Source organism: Garra rufa, chromosome 1 (genome assembly GCF_049309525.1).
Source record: "Garra rufa chromosome 1, GarRuf1.0, whole genome shotgun sequence".
NCBI classification, from domain to species: Eukaryota; Metazoa; Chordata; class Actinopteri; order Cypriniformes; family Cyprinidae; genus Garra; species Garra rufa.
Window position 1 is genome coordinate 102507619 of NC_133361.1, and position 17569 is coordinate 102525187.

Genomic DNA, 17569 nt, shown 5'->3' on the forward strand with positions numbered 1-17569 from the left:
TTTAATTAACGCCATCTATATAATAGCGTGTCACAAGGATTTTAGTTGCTCCACCATTTTTTTTTTTTTTTTCTGTGTTTGGAAACTTTTTCCTGTTTGAGATGAGAATAAATAAATCTCAATCATCTCTAGTTCAGTAGTCAGTGCACTTGTAATGGAGTCAGAGTGATAGTTAATGGACTTAAAAGATCTGATTAGAGAAACACTCAAAACTTTAAGTTACTATTCAGTCAGGTATTTAATTATTAGTATATAACATTAAGTATTATATTATATTACATTAATTGTTCAAAATGCTATTGTATTTTAAGGTTGTCATTACAACAAAACAATTGCAGTTGTTTGTAAAAGTTGTCATTACTCATTGTTTGAGTTTGTTTTCGTTGTATTTTCACTGTTTTGAGCAACAGGTCTCTCAGCGAGCGGCGATTCGAAACAGTGAATCATTTTGTGAGTCAACCGATTCAATTGACTCGGAGTTTGTAATTCGTGTTTCTGATCTGAATCACTACAGAGAGAGAAATCAGACGCTGTGTGGATGCGCTTTAATAACGTTCATCATTATATAAAATATTACCATGTTGCATTCAATAATTATTACGTTTACATCGCTTGTAAGCCATACAAAACAGACTGAACGCTTGGTATGAATTTAAACAGTAAAGACTACAAACCTTTCTTCAGCTGAAACACTGATGCAGGAGCGCGGTGCAGCCTTATGGCGTCATACACCAGATCAAAATAAAAGTCCTGTTCACGCGCTTCTGTGTCTACAATCCAAGACGTGCATAGATATTTACAAAAAGGAAACATATTTGAATAATAAATCATGACAGTAATATTCAGAGTTTTATTTTTGGTGAAATACATATTGAAATGTATATAAAGAAACTGCTTCATTAGAGCAGGTAAGAGTAGATGCTGCAGTTTCTGCTTTTGATAGGATTTTTAACATAGCAAATAGAGCGAGAATGGAACTTATACAAAGTTCATCCAACGACAACTTGCTTACAGCTACAAGGAGGCTGTTTCGCCGGTCTCGAAACAGAAGTGTTTGAAGTGGGGGAGACCGGGTATAGTTGAAACAAAGGGAGAGTTGTAACACTACCAATTCCACGAATCAGGGATAAGATAGGGGTTATGTGACATTTTCAGTTTCCTCAGGCTTCCTTAACAATCACACGTGGAGATTTTCCAGTCAGTCTTGCAACCTCTCCAGAAGCTACAACATAAAATCGAATTCTGAGGTAAGAAAGTTAAAAAAAAATTAAAAGATAATATTTTGTTTAGTACCTCTACCGTTGTAGATGATGTTGTATGAGTTATATCAGGTCAAACTGTAGTTTCTCTAGTAAAGAATGGTGTATCAACCTCCTGCTAATTTCAAAGCACCATGCTAATACAGCTAGCTAAACAATGGGTGACAGTGGCGGGGTAGGTTGAAACACATGTTTTGAAAGTGTTACAACCTTCCCCCTTATATACAACTTAGAACATTTTTGTGATTTTGTTAATTCTACAGAATGCCTAGAAAATGGGTGAGAAAAACAAATCGAGGAGTCGATGCCAATGTTATAAAAAGAGCAGCAGAGGAAGTTAGGAATGTCTGTCAGGGCAGAGGCAAAATCCAAAGGAATCTGCCATGTCACCTTGAACAGATATTGGAGGAAATATAAGGAACTGAAAGACTAGGGATCAAGGGACTTTCCTCATGTAGGATACTGCAGTCCTCACAGGTCTTCAACAGGGAGCAGGAGGAGACTTTGTCACAGTATATAAGCCAGGCAGCCGATATATACTATGGGCTAAATCCACGTGAGGTGAGCACAATGGATAAGCGTCTTCAGAACAGGGTAGAAAAGGCAAGATTCAAGATTTAATTTCTATAGGACCTTTCATGCAAACTCAACTTGGGGAGTGCAGGAAGTGCTTATGCATCAGACTGGATGCAGGAAGAGGATTTCCTATCATTCCTTGTTCACTTTGTGAAGCATACAAAGGTAAGTCCAAAAAGAAAGGTGTTGCTCATGCTTGACAACCACTCTTCCCACATCTCTGTGAGAGCTGTGGATTTTTGCAAAGGCCAGGGAATTGTACTACTTACATTCCCACCACATTGCAGCCTCTCCTCCTTACTTGCCACCCGGGTCCTCTCCAGCTCACCTGCTGCCAGGGTCCTCTCCTCCTTACTTGCCGCCTTTTTTATTTTTCCTCAGAAATTAACTTTCTCAATTATACATTTGAAATAATAGTAGTTTAAATGTAATTTTTTATCTCTGCCTCGGTTCCCAGACCCTTGGCCCTGCTTATCCTCGGTGTCGCCCAGGATCTTCGGCTCTCCGTCTCCATCGCCACTTGCTCAGCCTCTGTCAAGCGACCCCCTGGAGTAGTCAGCCCTTCCTCCACCATGGCTCCTCTATCTGTCGGCTCTGCCAGGGGCTACAATCATGGTTGCGACCTGGCTCCTCTCTCCTCTGATCCACCTTGGATCCTTCTGTCGGATCCGGCCTGGACTCTGTTGATCATCCTCCGCCGAATAGACTTTGTTTCCCAGCCCTCTCCATTCTTTTGTTCTTCCTACCAGTCCACTTTTTTCTTCATTCCTTGTCTATGGCAAGTTGCGCCTTCCGGGAGGGGGGAATAATGTTACACCCCCATCATTCTCTCTGTCTTGATTTCTCCCATATACCCATATTTGGTTTTCCTGTCATATAGTTATTTCCATCATCTTTCTTTGTCTGGTTAACCTGTCTGTGAATTTCCCTGCCTGTGGATTATTAGTAAAGACGTTGCTTTTGACTCAAGGGGTAAGGTCTTCAGCCTTTAGCCAAAAAAGTTAAATGGCTAATGCTGCTGCTTTGGCAGTATGCAGGGAAGGAGACCAGAGGCTGTTTAGTTTGATTAAATGTCAACAGAGGTGATGGACTCATTATGCTAAATAAACAGCTTTTGTGGGGAAACAGCTCATCATTTAATAAATAGAATCAAAAACCAGAGCTCTGGACAAAACCGACTGAAGCCAAACGAAACAATATTACTACTGCACAATCATCCCCAATGGATTCAAATATTGCGCTTTCCAAAACAGCACAGGTGAGTAACAAGAAGCAATGGGCCAACCCACATTGTACAGTGGCCCACAGGGAAAACACATCGGTTGTTGTATCTACTTTTATAATGATACTGTACAGTCTGCAGTCTCTAGTCTCATATATTGCCTGTGGTACATGTTTTCTAACACCAGTCAGCAGTAATGCTCCTAATTTCACTGTATGCAAAAAAATACAAAGACAATAAAGGCTTTTAATTCAATCCCATTGATATTATTTAGATATTTCGAACAAAACCTAAAACATCATGGCTTTCAACTATTAAAGCTAAAATAATTTTTTCTTATGCAAATACAATCAGTTGACCGCAATGTTGTTAATAAAATATGAAATGTAAAGATAATGTATTAATAAAAAAAGTAACATTTAATAATGACTCAAGCAAAATTATCATTACTGAAAGTAAAAGAGAAACTAATGAGACTGATCTCTCTCCTACTAATTTACAAGTAGGGATGGGTATACATATACATGCCAGACTAGTATGTGTAAATCTGCCAGAGATACACACAAGATTGAAAAAAAAAAAAAAGATTGTTTCTGCATGACTGTGTATAGCAGATGACGAATAAAACGCTTCCCACATGCAGTTAAATGATACGGTTATTGTCCAGTGTGGATCCAAATGTACTGAACACTTATAAGGTTTCTCTCCAGGGTAAAACATCTTATGCGTTTTCAAATGTACTGACTGACTAAATCTCTTGATGCAGTGTGAACACTTATGAGATTTCTCTCTAGTGTGGATCATCTCATGTATTTTCAGATATTATGACTGGTTAAATCTCTTGTTGCAGTGTGAACACTTATAAGGTTTCTCTCCAGTGTGGATCCTCTCATGTATTTTCAAATGTACTGACTGATGAAATCTCTTGTTGCAGTGTGAACACTAAAGGTTTCTCTCCAGTGTGGTTCATCTCATGTATTTTTAGATATGATGACTGGTTAAATTTCTTGTTGCAGTGTGAGCATTTATAAGGTTTCTCTCCAGTGTGAATCCTCTCATGTATTTTCAGATATGATGACTGGTTAAAACTTTTGTTGCAGTGTGAACACTTATAAGGTTTCTCTCCAGTGTGGATCCTCTCATGCCTTTTCAAATGTACCGACTGACTAAATCTCTTGTTGCAGTTTGAACACTTAAAAGGTTTCTCTCCAGTGTGGATCCTCTCATGTGTTTTCAGACATGCTGACTGACTAAATCGCTTGTTGCAGTGTGAACATTCATAAGATTTCTCTCTAGTGTGGATCCTCTTATGCAGTTTTAAATAAGTTACCGAAATAGAAATCTTTTCACACTTTGAACACATGCATTCTCTCACACCAGTATTTATATTCTCATATACTTTCAAACTTTGTAGACGGCAAAATCTCTTTCCACACAAATGGCATGAATGTGGCTTCACCTTTGTATGAACTTTCAAGTGATACCTCAGACCTGAAGCCCCTAAATACACTTTACCACATTGATCACATGTGTGCTGCTTCTCTCTATTGTGAATGTTCATGTGCTCCTTAAGGTTTGATGAGTGTGAAAAACTCTTCCCACATTGATCACAAGTGAATGGTTTCTCTCCAGTATGAGTTTTCATGTGACGCTCAAGATCTCTTTTTCTTGTGAAACTCTTTCCACACTGAGTACAGGTGCAACATTTCTTTAAATCTTTCTGTTTGACTTGAGAGCAACTCAAAGGTTTTTCTGTTTTGAAATGATTTTTCTCCTCAACTTGACTTGATTCTTCATTCTCCTCTTTTTCTTTAATCGACTCTGAAATGAAAGTAAAATGATTCATATTTAGGAACTTGTTATAAGCTGAAAAACATGAACAAACTAACATTTGAGAGCAGTGCCAATAAGTCCTACAGATGGTGGTGCCAGAAGCAGATTTGGTAGAGCTGGTGTGTGGGATATCAAAAATAATGATCATTTAAAGTAGAGATCGACCGATTTGGATTTTTCTATAACCAATGCCGATGTTTAGAGGTCAGCGTCAGTCGATTGCCGATTATGCGCTACCGATTTTTTGGCCGACATCTTGAAGTTCTCCCCTTTATTTGCATGCTAAAATGTCACACTAATAATAAGTGGATGCACAACATCTCTAAACTTAACATCATGAACACTGACTTGAACCATCTCTCAGATCTTAATTTTGTGCACTGCACAGTATTAACATAAAAGATTTAACCAAAGTTAACCAAACAAATCAAACTGACCAAGTATTAAATATGTAAAACAGATAATATAAAAAAAGTAACTAAACTAAAAGTTTTAGAGCTGAGATTAATGTTTTAAATATAAAATTAAGGCTATAAAGTGGGCCAATCACAATGATGCATGGACAGTCTGTGCTTCTGACTGACGGCCTGTAAGTACATTAAAGAATTCAGTACTTACTATTGAATGCGACTTTTGAGCAGTGTAGGGTAGTGCTTGTTGTTACACGTTCTACGTTTGCAAATGCAGACATGGTGTTATGTTTACACGCCGTGACAAAATGCATAAAAAGACAGTATGAGTCATAATCAATCATCAAAATCAAGAATCAATATAAACAATAATATATGCATCAAATGCCTAATTTATAATGGGTTTTATCATTTCTGTCTCAAAGCACCAAGAAATGGCATCACAACATGGTTAGGGGTGTTACATTTCCAACACACACTTGAGGTATTCGGCCAATCACAAACCACAGATAGCTGGCCAATCAGAGAACACCTCGGTTAAACTGGATTATTTTAGAGCTTTAAAGAGCTGTAAATAGTTGTATAAAATACTTAAAAGTCAATGAAAAGTTCTTGAATTTCTCTCCCAAAATGTTGTACAAACCCTGAAACTAATGATGTAATAGCACTGGAGTATTTCTGCCGCATTATCACGACTTTAGTTAACACTACTGTTTCTGTATCAGCCTTGTTTGATCAGTTAAAAACATAATTCACTTTCTGTGAAGCCTGCATTTATAATACTTTTTAAGAGTATTCTTGATGAATTATAATGAATTCATGATGCATTATAAAAATCTTGTAGTTTTAAAGTATGTTGTATCATCTCGTATCATCATGTTTCAGATGACTGTGTAACATGACACATTTGTATTATCAGTTTGATTATTTTGATGGTACCCTTTAGACAGCTTTTGATAAGTAACTCTGCTACTGCATGACAGCTAGCAGTAATTATTAGTATTATGCTAAATATATTCTAACACCATATTTTGATGGATCCCCAAAAGACAAACTAATATGTAACTTTGCAAGTATGTGAATTTTCTACCTAGCCTAAGTCTACTAATTCTAGACTAATAATAATAATAAAGGAGTGTTAGTTGACATGTAGTTGGAAAGTTGCTTATAGTTAATAGACCGAGGGACCATCAAAATAAAACTGTAAAATATAATGTAAAAAATACATGTGATATGATATAATACATTATAAATTACGTAGATTTAATATGCCGTCCATTGTGTCTTATAAATAATCATAATCTTAGGTTAGAACCACAAATACTCAAGTAATATAATGTATAAAAATTGTTATGATTATTCATGAGATGATATAACTTAGGGTTTTTTTATATAATGCATTATGTGTTCATTATAATGCCTTAAAAATACCATTGTAATGTATTATGAATGGGGCTTCATCGAAAGTGTTACTGCCCCCATATATACTTTTCAACAAACTGATCCGCTTTAAAGATTGTTTCTATCACAGTTAACTAAATCTAAAACTGCTGTAAGTATTATTAAAGCTCATTATGAAGTATTATGAAAGCCTGATGTACCACAAACAGTCACTAAAGATGAATGAAGATAAAACACCAACCTCCATGTTCCACAAGTTTTATTCTCAAAGCTTCTGGTTCCTCCTGTTTTATTCTCAAAGGTTCTGGTTCCTCATGTTTTATTCTAAAATGTTCTGGTTCCACAAGTTTTATTTTCAAAAGTTCTGGTTCCTCATGTTTTATTTTCAAAGGCTCTGGTTCCTCATGTTTTATTTTCAAAGGCTCTGGTTCCTCCTGATTTATTCTCAAAGGTTCTGGGTCCTCCTGTTTTACTCTCCAGGTTTCTAGTTCACTCGTGTTCTCCTCACTCTCCACTTTAATAAACATCTTCACAGCAGCAGATCTCAGTTCAGCTCATACTTCTCCAGATATTCCTGCTTGCTTCAAAACCTAGTCACAGATATAAGGATGAGAATAGTAAAGGTATTTACTGATCTGATTCAAAACTGTACTTTTCTGTTTACAGAAACTACATTTCTCACAGATTGTACTAAAACAGAATCACGACAAAACAACAGAGAGCACAGTGAATCTAATCTTCTTGCTCTTAGGTTTGTTTGTCAAACAGAAGTTAGTGTCTTAGTGCCACCCGCTGGACTGGAGTGAGAAGCGCCGAAAGGAGGAAAATAATGCGGGTGAAATGACTTTGTTATAAGGTGCGCTGTTGTTTTTCTTTAAAAAGCCGATCTGCACAAATAAATGAAAATGACTTAAAGTTATAGACTCGCATCATGGTATTGAGCATCAACAGTCTTTGAGAGTGAATATAAGAGGAGAAAAACACACTGACCTGATTAAGATATTTCACATAAAATAGTCCACAAGAGAAAATGATAGTTGAATTTATAAAAAATAAATAACCCCGTTGAAAAGTTCCACTTGATTCCTAACACTGTTCTTTACTGAATGATCCCATACGATAAAAAAATAAATTTTAAAATGTACTTTGAAATATATTTCAAAATATACAAAAATTGGCCAAAAATATATTTACAGAAATATATTTTCTACAAATAAATTTTTTGGCCAGTTTTTGTATATTTTTGAAATATATTTTAAAATCATAAAAAAATATATTTTGCCCTCCATATATTTCAGTCCAAAAAAATACATTCACATCTAACATTTTTTTAAGAAACTCTTTATTTGATGTCTAAAATATGTACAGCTTTCAAGCAGTCCCAGATAGCAAGAACGTTTGGGCCAAATGTGGCTGAAAGCTGTCACGTTTGGCCTAGGTATGGCATGGCTGAGCACATATGGGCCAAACTTGTACCATATATGTTTTGCCATGGCTTTAGAATTGGAGGGAATTTTCATTTGGGTGACTTTTGTATTAAGGCATATGACAGTACACAGACAAGAGCCATATTTGGCTAGGCTATGGCACATCCTGAAATATGTTAACTTATGGTTAACATTTGGCTTTTACTTGGAAAAACACACATAACCTGCTATAGTCATGTGTGGCTGGTTTGTGGTAGTCCAAATGTCAGCCCATTCATTCATTCTTCCTGTATTCCTATTGGTGGATTACTGAAAATTTGAAAATATATGTCCGTTATTTCCCGCTCTGCTCCTGAGTCTACAACAGCCTTTGCCTAGACACACTCTTATTCAGGTAAGTGCAGTTTTGGTGTTTTAAATGTTTTCTAGGGATGTAATGGTACGCTTATTCCTACAGAAAAAAATTGTGCGCTTAGGTATGTGTACCGAACAAACACAGTTTCGTTTTGACCACGATCATGTGCTGAATTCATATGCGTGAATAAAACGTCATACATACCTGCTGTCCAGAAATCATGATAAGATTTGGGTTTTGTTATTTTCGATAAGTCTCATCTTTAAAATTATGTCTATTATATCAGAAAATTTAAACGACGCTCTTTGATGTTACGTGACAGACCGCTGTAAGTAATGTTACAAGCGGAGAGCGCATGAATGCGATCATCCTTTCTCCTTTCTACTAGTTATAACGTGATTTAAAAACTAACAAATCTTTCGTCTCACGTAATCTCAATTAGTTTGAATACCGTCGAAAAATGCTAATAAAACAGGATTACCTTTACCACGCACTCATGTCATGGCTTGTTTTAATATTCAAATAATATCTAATACTAATTATGATATGCTAATAATCTTTTTTCTCTCCTTTTTCCTGACAGATTGTGAAAGAAAGGCTGGTGAGACTTACTAAAGTCCATTTTTGTACATTTATTTACTCATTTGACATTTACACCACATTTTATGTTCTGTATTGTACTCCTGTTATTAAAATTGTATTATATTAAAAATGTCTGTGAATCAATTTTGTGTTTAATATGTGTTTAAGATTTACTGTGTAATTGGTATTTTAAATAAATAATAGGTGTGGCATAAATATGGTTAAATTATGGCTTTTGATTTATCAGCCACATGTGGTCCACATAGGGGCAATTGCCCTTTACAGAACTCAGCCGTATAAGAATACCACATAAGATCCATATATCAGCCACATCTGTTTTCATGATTTGGCTCATTTTAGGTTGGGTTATGGCACTGTTTTGGTTCGGTTCTGGGTAAAAAGATGTGGACCAGTTTTGGGCCGGGGAACCTAAACTTATCTGGGCCACACTTTAGCTGTTGGTATGGCCAGATCCGGCCCAGAGGAAATTTGCTGACTGGTGTCTCAGTTCCCCCAGCTTAGAATTCACTCCAATCCCCAAAGCCTTCTTGAACACATTGGAAAACCAGTTCACTGCCTCTGTAACAGACAAAAATCACAGCTATATTTTAAAGGGGTGGTCCATCACATATCCACATCGAAACAAATCAACGCACACATCAGTAATGGCAAATAGAAGCTCAAGCAAGCTTGCTTGATGTATGAGGACCAATGGGGTTCATTCCTTGCTATTACACATCATGTTTGAGCTTCCATAAAAAACTAAGTTTGTTTTGCACATCAAGCAAGTATGGTTAAGCTTCTGTTTGTTTGCTGAACAAAGTTTATGTTATAGGTAAATTAAATCTGCTCACAATACAAAGTGATTGAGTCTCTTCTGAAAATTAGGTCTAAACTGCTTGATGAATATGAATTCGCTTTATTATATCTTTATAAACTTTCTGCAACATCAGTGTGGTAGCTGTGTAGACTTTCAGTGGAGAGACAGAAATCTCTCATATTTCATTAAAATATCTTATTTTGTGATTTAAAACAAATGAAGTTCTTGCTGGTATTTTTGTAGTAAATTTTACTTTCAACAACTCTGCGTCCGAAACCAAATACTTATCTCATATGTAGGGATGCACGAAGACTACTTTTTGCAGAACGTGTCCGATACTTGTATTTTTTATTTCACTTACTATATAAAGCTGTCATGGTTTTCTTGTCAAGCGCAGTCCTTCACTTGGCACCACAGTCAGTTTTGCTCTGTCCTCCTGCAAAAGACAACACAATACATGAACATTTGAATACAGTACAGTGGATATGCAACAGTCTTCTGACTAGTTTTAGATTTCCAAAAGGTTTTGTTCATCTTAACATTAGGATTAAAAAATATATGCTATTGAGAGAGATTTTTATTGGTATCTTTTGGACAGTAAAACCAAAGAAAGAGAAGTAGAATTAGCCATTTTAAAATACTTTATTTGACATATCAAACAATTTGACCTGATCTTCAAAACTGTTTACCTTTCATTCAATTGCTGTGGATCAGAACCTCCAGTGAAAAAAGGGCCATTAAAAGAACACTTGCTGTTGAAGTGGCTGTTTGGGCCTGCAGGGCTGCAGTCCACTGATGATTTTTATTCCCGTGCTATGTGCTAACTCCACCTGCAGTTGTGCTCACAAACAAAAGAGATTTTCAATATAAATTGTTTTCAAAAAAACACATTTGAGTATGAATGTACAGGTCCTTCTCAAAAAATTAGCATATTGTGATAAAGTTCAATATTTTCTGTAATGTACTGATAAACATTAGACTTTCATATATTTTAGATTCATTACACACAACTGAAGTAGTTCAAGCCTTTTATTGTTTTAATATTGATGATTTTGGCATACAGCTCATGAAAGCCCAAAATTCCTATCTCAAAAAATAAGCATATTTTATCCAACCAATAAAACAAAAGTGTTTTAATACAAAAAAAGTCAACCTTCAAATAATTATGTTCAGTTATGCACTCAATACTTGGTCGGGAATCCTTTTGCAGAAATGACTGCTTCAAAGCGGGGTGGCATGGAGGCAATCAGCCTGTGGCACTGCTGAGGTGTTATGGAGGCCCAGGATGCTTCGATAGCGGCCTTAAGCTCATCCAGAGTGTTGGGTCTTGCGTCTCTCAACTTTCTCTTCACAATATCCCACAGATTCTCTATGGGGTTCAGGTCAGGAGAGTTGGCAGGCCAATTGAGCACAGTAATACCATGGTCAGTAAACCATTTACCAGTGGTTTTGGCACTGTGAGCAGGTGCCAGGTCGTGCTGAAAAATGAAATCTTCATCTCCTGTAGAAAATACTTTTTCTAAATGCTTTTAAATTTGTGTTTTGGATGTTCTGTGCTTATGAGAAGACGAAATGTTCTGTGCTTAATGAAAAAGACAAAGAAGACACTGTGTAACAAACTGTTTAGTAAAATGTGTGCGTGTAGTTGCGAACTCTCTACATTTATGTCATTTCTGAGAAACCTTTGTTTACAGGCACGTAGGAGAAAAGAAGCCCTGCAAAAGTAGTAGCAATTTGAAGGTCACTTTAGACTAGACTTTTGGTCACTCTAAGAAGAAGAATGGGATGGGGCTGTATTTTCTTTTCTGTCCAGGAACGGTTGGTGAACACGCCCTGATTGGAGGAGAATGGTTGAACGATATCAGGAGGAGAGGCCTGCAGAATCAAGAATATAAATGCATATTTTAGCTTTGTGAGACATTCCTGGACTGCCCAGAATGTCAGATTTGATATTGGCTGTTCTGGAATCCTGAGCTCAGCACTCTTTGACTGTACTATTAAATTGGCTTTAAACGTTGACGCGGACTCGAGCTGTGTTATTTAAAGGGCGAATAAACGAGCTGGGGGGAAGTAGGTATTTTTACAATACCGGCAAATTCCAACAATTGGAGGGGGGCACCCGGATTCGCCCGAGACGAGGAATCCGAAACTGAAGGACATCTCCATTTCAACTCCTCTGCGCAGAGAAATAAATAACAGGTAAGCAGTTACCTTTTTCATAAAAAACTGCAGTTTGGCTACTACTAAATTGAAGAGTTGAATAGGAAGTGAATATCAGTTTTGCGTTTTGTACAAAATTGGGTAAAGTCAAAGAGTAAGAAAGTAAAATAAGGTAAAGGATATCCAGTGATCTCAAATAAAGGAATTAAATTAGTAAATGAAAGAGAACTCCTAAAACATAAGGTTTTCCTGACGAGGTTGAGTTTTCCCAAGGATTTCCAACAAATTAGAAAGGACATAACAGAAAATTCGTAAAAACGTTTCCCGGCGAGGTTGGATTTTCTTTTGACTTTGAAGGTGTCCAATAAAATAAATTAGGGTGTGACAGAAAACTTGTAAAGGTATGCCCGTCGAGGTTAAGTTTTCCTAAGGATTCCCTGACATATTGGTAGAAAGGTGAAAGAAACATCGTAAAACCCGGCGGGGTCGAAGCCTAATAAGGTTGATTTTCTTAAGAACCTCCTAAATTTGAGATCAAGTGTATGTGGCATATGCGTTGTGTGAAGTGAAACAAGTGTGTATGTGTGTAGTTTATATCAGGTGATTGTAGATACAGTTAACATATGATAGAGAATACATAAAGAGAACTGTAGCATTTGAATTAACTGGTACCGATTCGCCACGACGCTGACGGGCGTTGGGGAACGGTCCAGTCTCCATCCTCTCTGCAGAGCATCTAAAACAAGGTAAGCAGTCACCTTTTTCATAAAAGTACTGCGAAATTGGAAATATTCAAAATTTTAAGGTTGAGAGTGGATTGAACACCAATGTAAAGGTAATTTTATACAAAAAGAATCAGATCAGTTTAAAAGGATATTGTAAAAGGTTAAAAGGTCGTTGTCAAATCCTGGCAAAGTTAGGATTGACTTGACCAGGCTTGGTTAAAGTAATTTTATAAAAATTCATAAGAAATCCTGTAAAATCCCGGTGTGATTAACGTGTAAAAGTGTCTGTGTACTGAACGATCTCTGATCTCTGTGTGTGAGTGTGAACTACTCCGTATCTGGGAGGTTGGAGTGCTGCGCACCTTCTCTGGACCGTCACTTAAGTGTGACCTGGTAGGAACGGACGCAGCATTCTTACGGCTCAGAGAGGAGGGGGAAATTGATGAGCCCTGTGATAAAGGGACTGTATGAAAGAAAATAAAATTTGAAAGTGAATGTATGAATGGAGAGATCCTAATTAGCAGATGGTGTTAGAACTGATATTTCCTACTAGTAGAAAAAGAGTTAAGAACGTTCCTAGGTGGTGGGTGTGTAGACTATTAGGGCATAGAGAGGACTGTGAGAAGTGTGATCCATTAGAAGAAACATGAATAAATATTAGTAAATACTTTACCAGTATCAGGTTTCAATGAATGAATGTTAAAGTAAGTTAAAATAAATACAACAAACAATAAATAAATAAGTAAATAAATAGATAACTAAATAAAATACATACCGAGTAATTTCTGATTTATTTCATTTTGTTGCAAAGGCAACAGTTTAATGTTTTTAATTAAGCCTTGTAAATGATTTTAATAAGCATTAGTTTTAATTAAAAGATAATAACATGGGGAATGTTGTAACCCTTGATTACAAAAAAAAAACAGTCACAAGGGATGGCCCAAACAGAGCCAAAAGAGATTAAGGGAAGGCAAAAAGAATTATTAGGGTGTTGGTCACGCATGGCTAGCATAAGTGAAGGCATGAGTGACCACCCCTCAGCACAAAGAGCTGAATTGCGGGCGTTGATATGTGCTCTACAAATGGCAATAGGCCAGAGGGTCAACATTTATTATGACTCAGCATATGCAGTATCAGCAGCACTTACTGAGCTGCCAGGGTGGGCAAGATGTGGTTTAGTAACGTCAACAGGGAAGCAGATTAAACATGCCCAAGCAGCCACTGAGCTATTGCAGGCCATATATTTTCCAAATGAATTGGCTATCAAAAAGTGTGCGGAGCACACAGGGGGGTGGGACTTTGTAGCGTTGGGTAACGCTGCAGCTGATGCAGCAGCTAAAGGGGCTGCTGGTTATACTGACAGTCAAATGCTTCCAACAACCAGTGACAAATTGACTTCTTTAGCTCCCGAAATTACTGTCCGATATGTAAAATTACAACAATTGACTGCGTCTCCTGAAGAACGCATATCCTGGTTAAACTTGGGAGCAGTGAGTGATGGGAAGGGAATTTGGAGGGTCCAAATGGCAAACTGGTGCTGCCAGCTTCAACGGCGGTCTCGGTACTGTCAGAAGCTGACAGCATGTGCCACAGGGGAGAGAAAGACATGACAAAGCGTATGAATTTGACTTTGAAACAAAAATTGGCTGAAATATGTTCTGATACAGGGACGAATTGGCTTACTGTTATTCAACTGGTTTGATGTCTGTACGTTGCACTATTAATAGCACAACTGGTTTAACACCTTTTGTGCTGTTAAAGGGGCGACAATTTAGTGGGCTTTGGGCCCCTTTCAGTAAGGAAGCTGGCCTGTTGCCACCTGGGGACTACTATGACAAAGTAAGGGCGGTTAATAACATATTATCTCCCCAGAACCCCACCTTTTCACAGGACTGGCAGCAGGTGACTGGAGCCCCCAGAATCAGTGGGTAAGACTGAAATTGATGAAAAGAAAATGGCTGTCTCCTAGATGGTCAGAGCCCATGAAGGTCACTGCAAGGACCTCACATTGTGTTCGACTGGCGGGTAAGGGAAAAACTTGGTATCATTTGTCATCTTGTGTGAATTGTGATCCTCCTTCCAGGTCGCTGCAGGCTACCAGAGTTGACCTGCGAGCAGGTCAAAGAGAGGGAGAACAGGAAGCAGAAAAGGACACAGCAGAAGAATCAGCTTAACCCTCAGAAGCCAACACAGGGACACAAAATTACTGTTCTAGAGAGGGTGGGAGATTTGCTAAAAATTAGCGAAGACATTCCAATTGCACATTGCATTAGCGCTGACTATGCACTAGGGGCAGGTGTAGCAAAGCAAATAAGAGACAAATATGGGGTAGAGCAGTTGCAGAAACATATTAGCACCCCGGGTCAGTGCATTCTAACCACATGAAAAAAAAAAAAAACAGATACTTCATTTAGTTACTAAGTGGTGGTGCAGGGACCTGCCCACGTACAAACACTTAAGAGATAACCTAGAAGAGCTCAAAGAGCTGTGCAAGAAAAACAAAGTACAGGTAATGGCTATACCAAAACTAGGCTGCGGGTTAGACTGGTTGGACTACACAAAAGTCAAGGAAATAATTGAAAGTGTATTCGCAGACGGGGGCATACAAATAATTGTACTGAGCAGAGATGGGTTTTAGGAGACCACTAATAGTGGGAGGGAATAGTGGGAGGGGGTGGACCAGGGATGTTCCCTTTAATGCAGGTGGGACAACAACAAGAATATAAACCTTGGGGGCACTCAGATATGAACGCAGTTTTGCTGAAGTTACCAGAACTACCCAGGGGAGGACAGAAATGGCTAAATAAGGTTGCATTGTTAACTCACAGGGTCACTTTGGCAGTGGGTGACATGAGAGCATTATTGGGAGCAATAATGACTAGAACTAAGATGGAGCAGATAGAGAGAGAAGCCTTGATGGATGATGCAGATAATGAAGAACCATTAAATGGATACTTAAATAGACTGAGTAAAGCCCTAGGTCAGATGTTCCCCACTCCAGCAATAACCTACCAAAGTATAAAATTCAAACTAAAAGCTGGTGAATCAGCAGCTGCCTATTTGCATAGATGTGAGGGGAGTGGGAGGAGCAGACTGGAGAAAACCCTGATTCTAGTAAACTATGTCAAGAATTTTACAGACAGGCTGTAATAAAAGGGGTCCCACAAGCTGATGCTTTTAGCATAGAAAACAGTCCGGAAATGGCAGGGGGAGACAGTGACACGTGGGTGAGACATTTTGTACATCATGTTGATAGAGCTGTAGAGAAAGCAGGAAAGGAAGAGACAGAAATAGACAAACTGAAAACTCAATTGTTAAAGATACAGATAGAAGCAGAAAAAGACAAATCTAAGAAGAAAGGGAAGGAAGTGCAGCAAATGTAAGTGCAAGAGCAAACCAGCCAGAGTGCTCCTCTACCCCAGTTTCTACAGCTTGCAGCACCACAGCCCTATTGGCAGACTGGTGTCAGTCAACAATATGATCCCTATGATCCATACACAGATTGGCCTCCCACCAACAGGGGCAGGGGATTAAAAAGGGGTATGAATATGAAAAATGATAAGGGAAGGGGTCTGTCTGCTCCACCATCGGGGGGTTGTTTCATTTGTGGAGACTTGAGTCACTGGAAGGGCGAATGCCCACGGAAGGGACAACCTCCTGCAGGGGGACGGGCTCCCTTCGGAGGAGGGGCTCCAAGGAGAGGGGGAGCTGTCCCAAATGCACTCTCATGGCCTGCCAACCAACAGGTGCCCGGTCAATGCCCAGTCTGGGACCAGGCAGGTGATGCAGAGTTTACTGACGAGGTCAACAGAGAACCAGCAGGGGGGCAAAGGTTGAACCCTACCTACAGGTGCTGAAAATAATAAGCCTATAACAGCCCTAGTGGACACTGGGGCTACTTTCTCCACTGTTACAGGGGGCACGCTGGAGGAAGAAACACTTTCATCTGACACAGTGAGAGTGCGAGGGTTCTCTGGGGAGTCAGAAAGGTGGCCACTAACTAAGCTTATTCTTGTACTCCACAGGTGCACCATCACCCTTGTTGGGGAGAGACATTTTAGTGAAATTGGGGGTAAGATTTTTTTTTTTTTTTGTAGTCCAGATGGGATCTATATAAGATTTCCAGATAGCACAATTTATAATTGCTCCACTGGAGGGGGGCTGGTACAAGGGGACACAGGACAATGGGTTCTAGAAAAGGTGGTGGAAAAAGGGGCAGATATTTATTGGTTATTGCTAACTGCACCAGACATGCCAGACGTTACTAAAATTGTACAAGAATGGACTTCATGGATGTTCTCAAAATTTTCACTGTCAGCCCCGGTTGATCCGTTGCATTGCACTGTATAATATGACAGGGAGGGAGATGAAGTATATATGGAAGAATTTCAGAAAGAGGCAGGGATGAAAAATGCTAGGAGTGTCTTAAAATGGACTTTTGAGGCAGAACAGGAATCTATAACACTAAAAACTGATTTGGCCAAACCTGCTGAACTGCAGACCCTAGATTATTCTGTAACATTCCATTTGGATGTCAGTGAGCAAGGGGCTAGTGTGAGTGGGGTACTGTTCCAAAAAACAAAACCAACAGTGCAGGGTTCTGTTGTATATGAGTGCCCATTTGGACCCAATTGAAAGAAAACAACCCCCTTGTGCGAGATTTGATGGGCCAGACAGGGTGGAAACATTTATAACATTGGGAGTAGATGTGTCAGGAAAGGACCCATTAGGACTTATACGAAAACTGGTAGAGAGCGAAAACACCACAACTGCAGTCCCGATGGTCAGGGATCTCACAA

The 17569-nt window shown here is 38.5% G+C and overlaps 1 protein-coding gene across 1 annotated transcript; it reads right to left on the reverse strand.

Moving 5' to 3' along the window:
* Window positions 1-836: 836 nt before the first annotated feature.
* On the reverse strand, window positions 837-7432 carry LOC141341045 (uncharacterized). The gene is made up of 2 exons (XM_073846188.1): window positions 6943-7432; window positions 837-4878 (listed from the first exon to the last, which is right to left on the reverse strand). Exons 1-2 carry the CDS (start codon window positions 7226-7228, stop codon window positions 3947-3949), a joined length of 1218 nt encoding a protein of 405 aa, XP_073702289.1. The 5' UTR covers window positions 7229-7432; the 3' UTR covers window positions 837-3946.
* Window positions 7433-17569: the final 10137 nt, after the last annotated feature.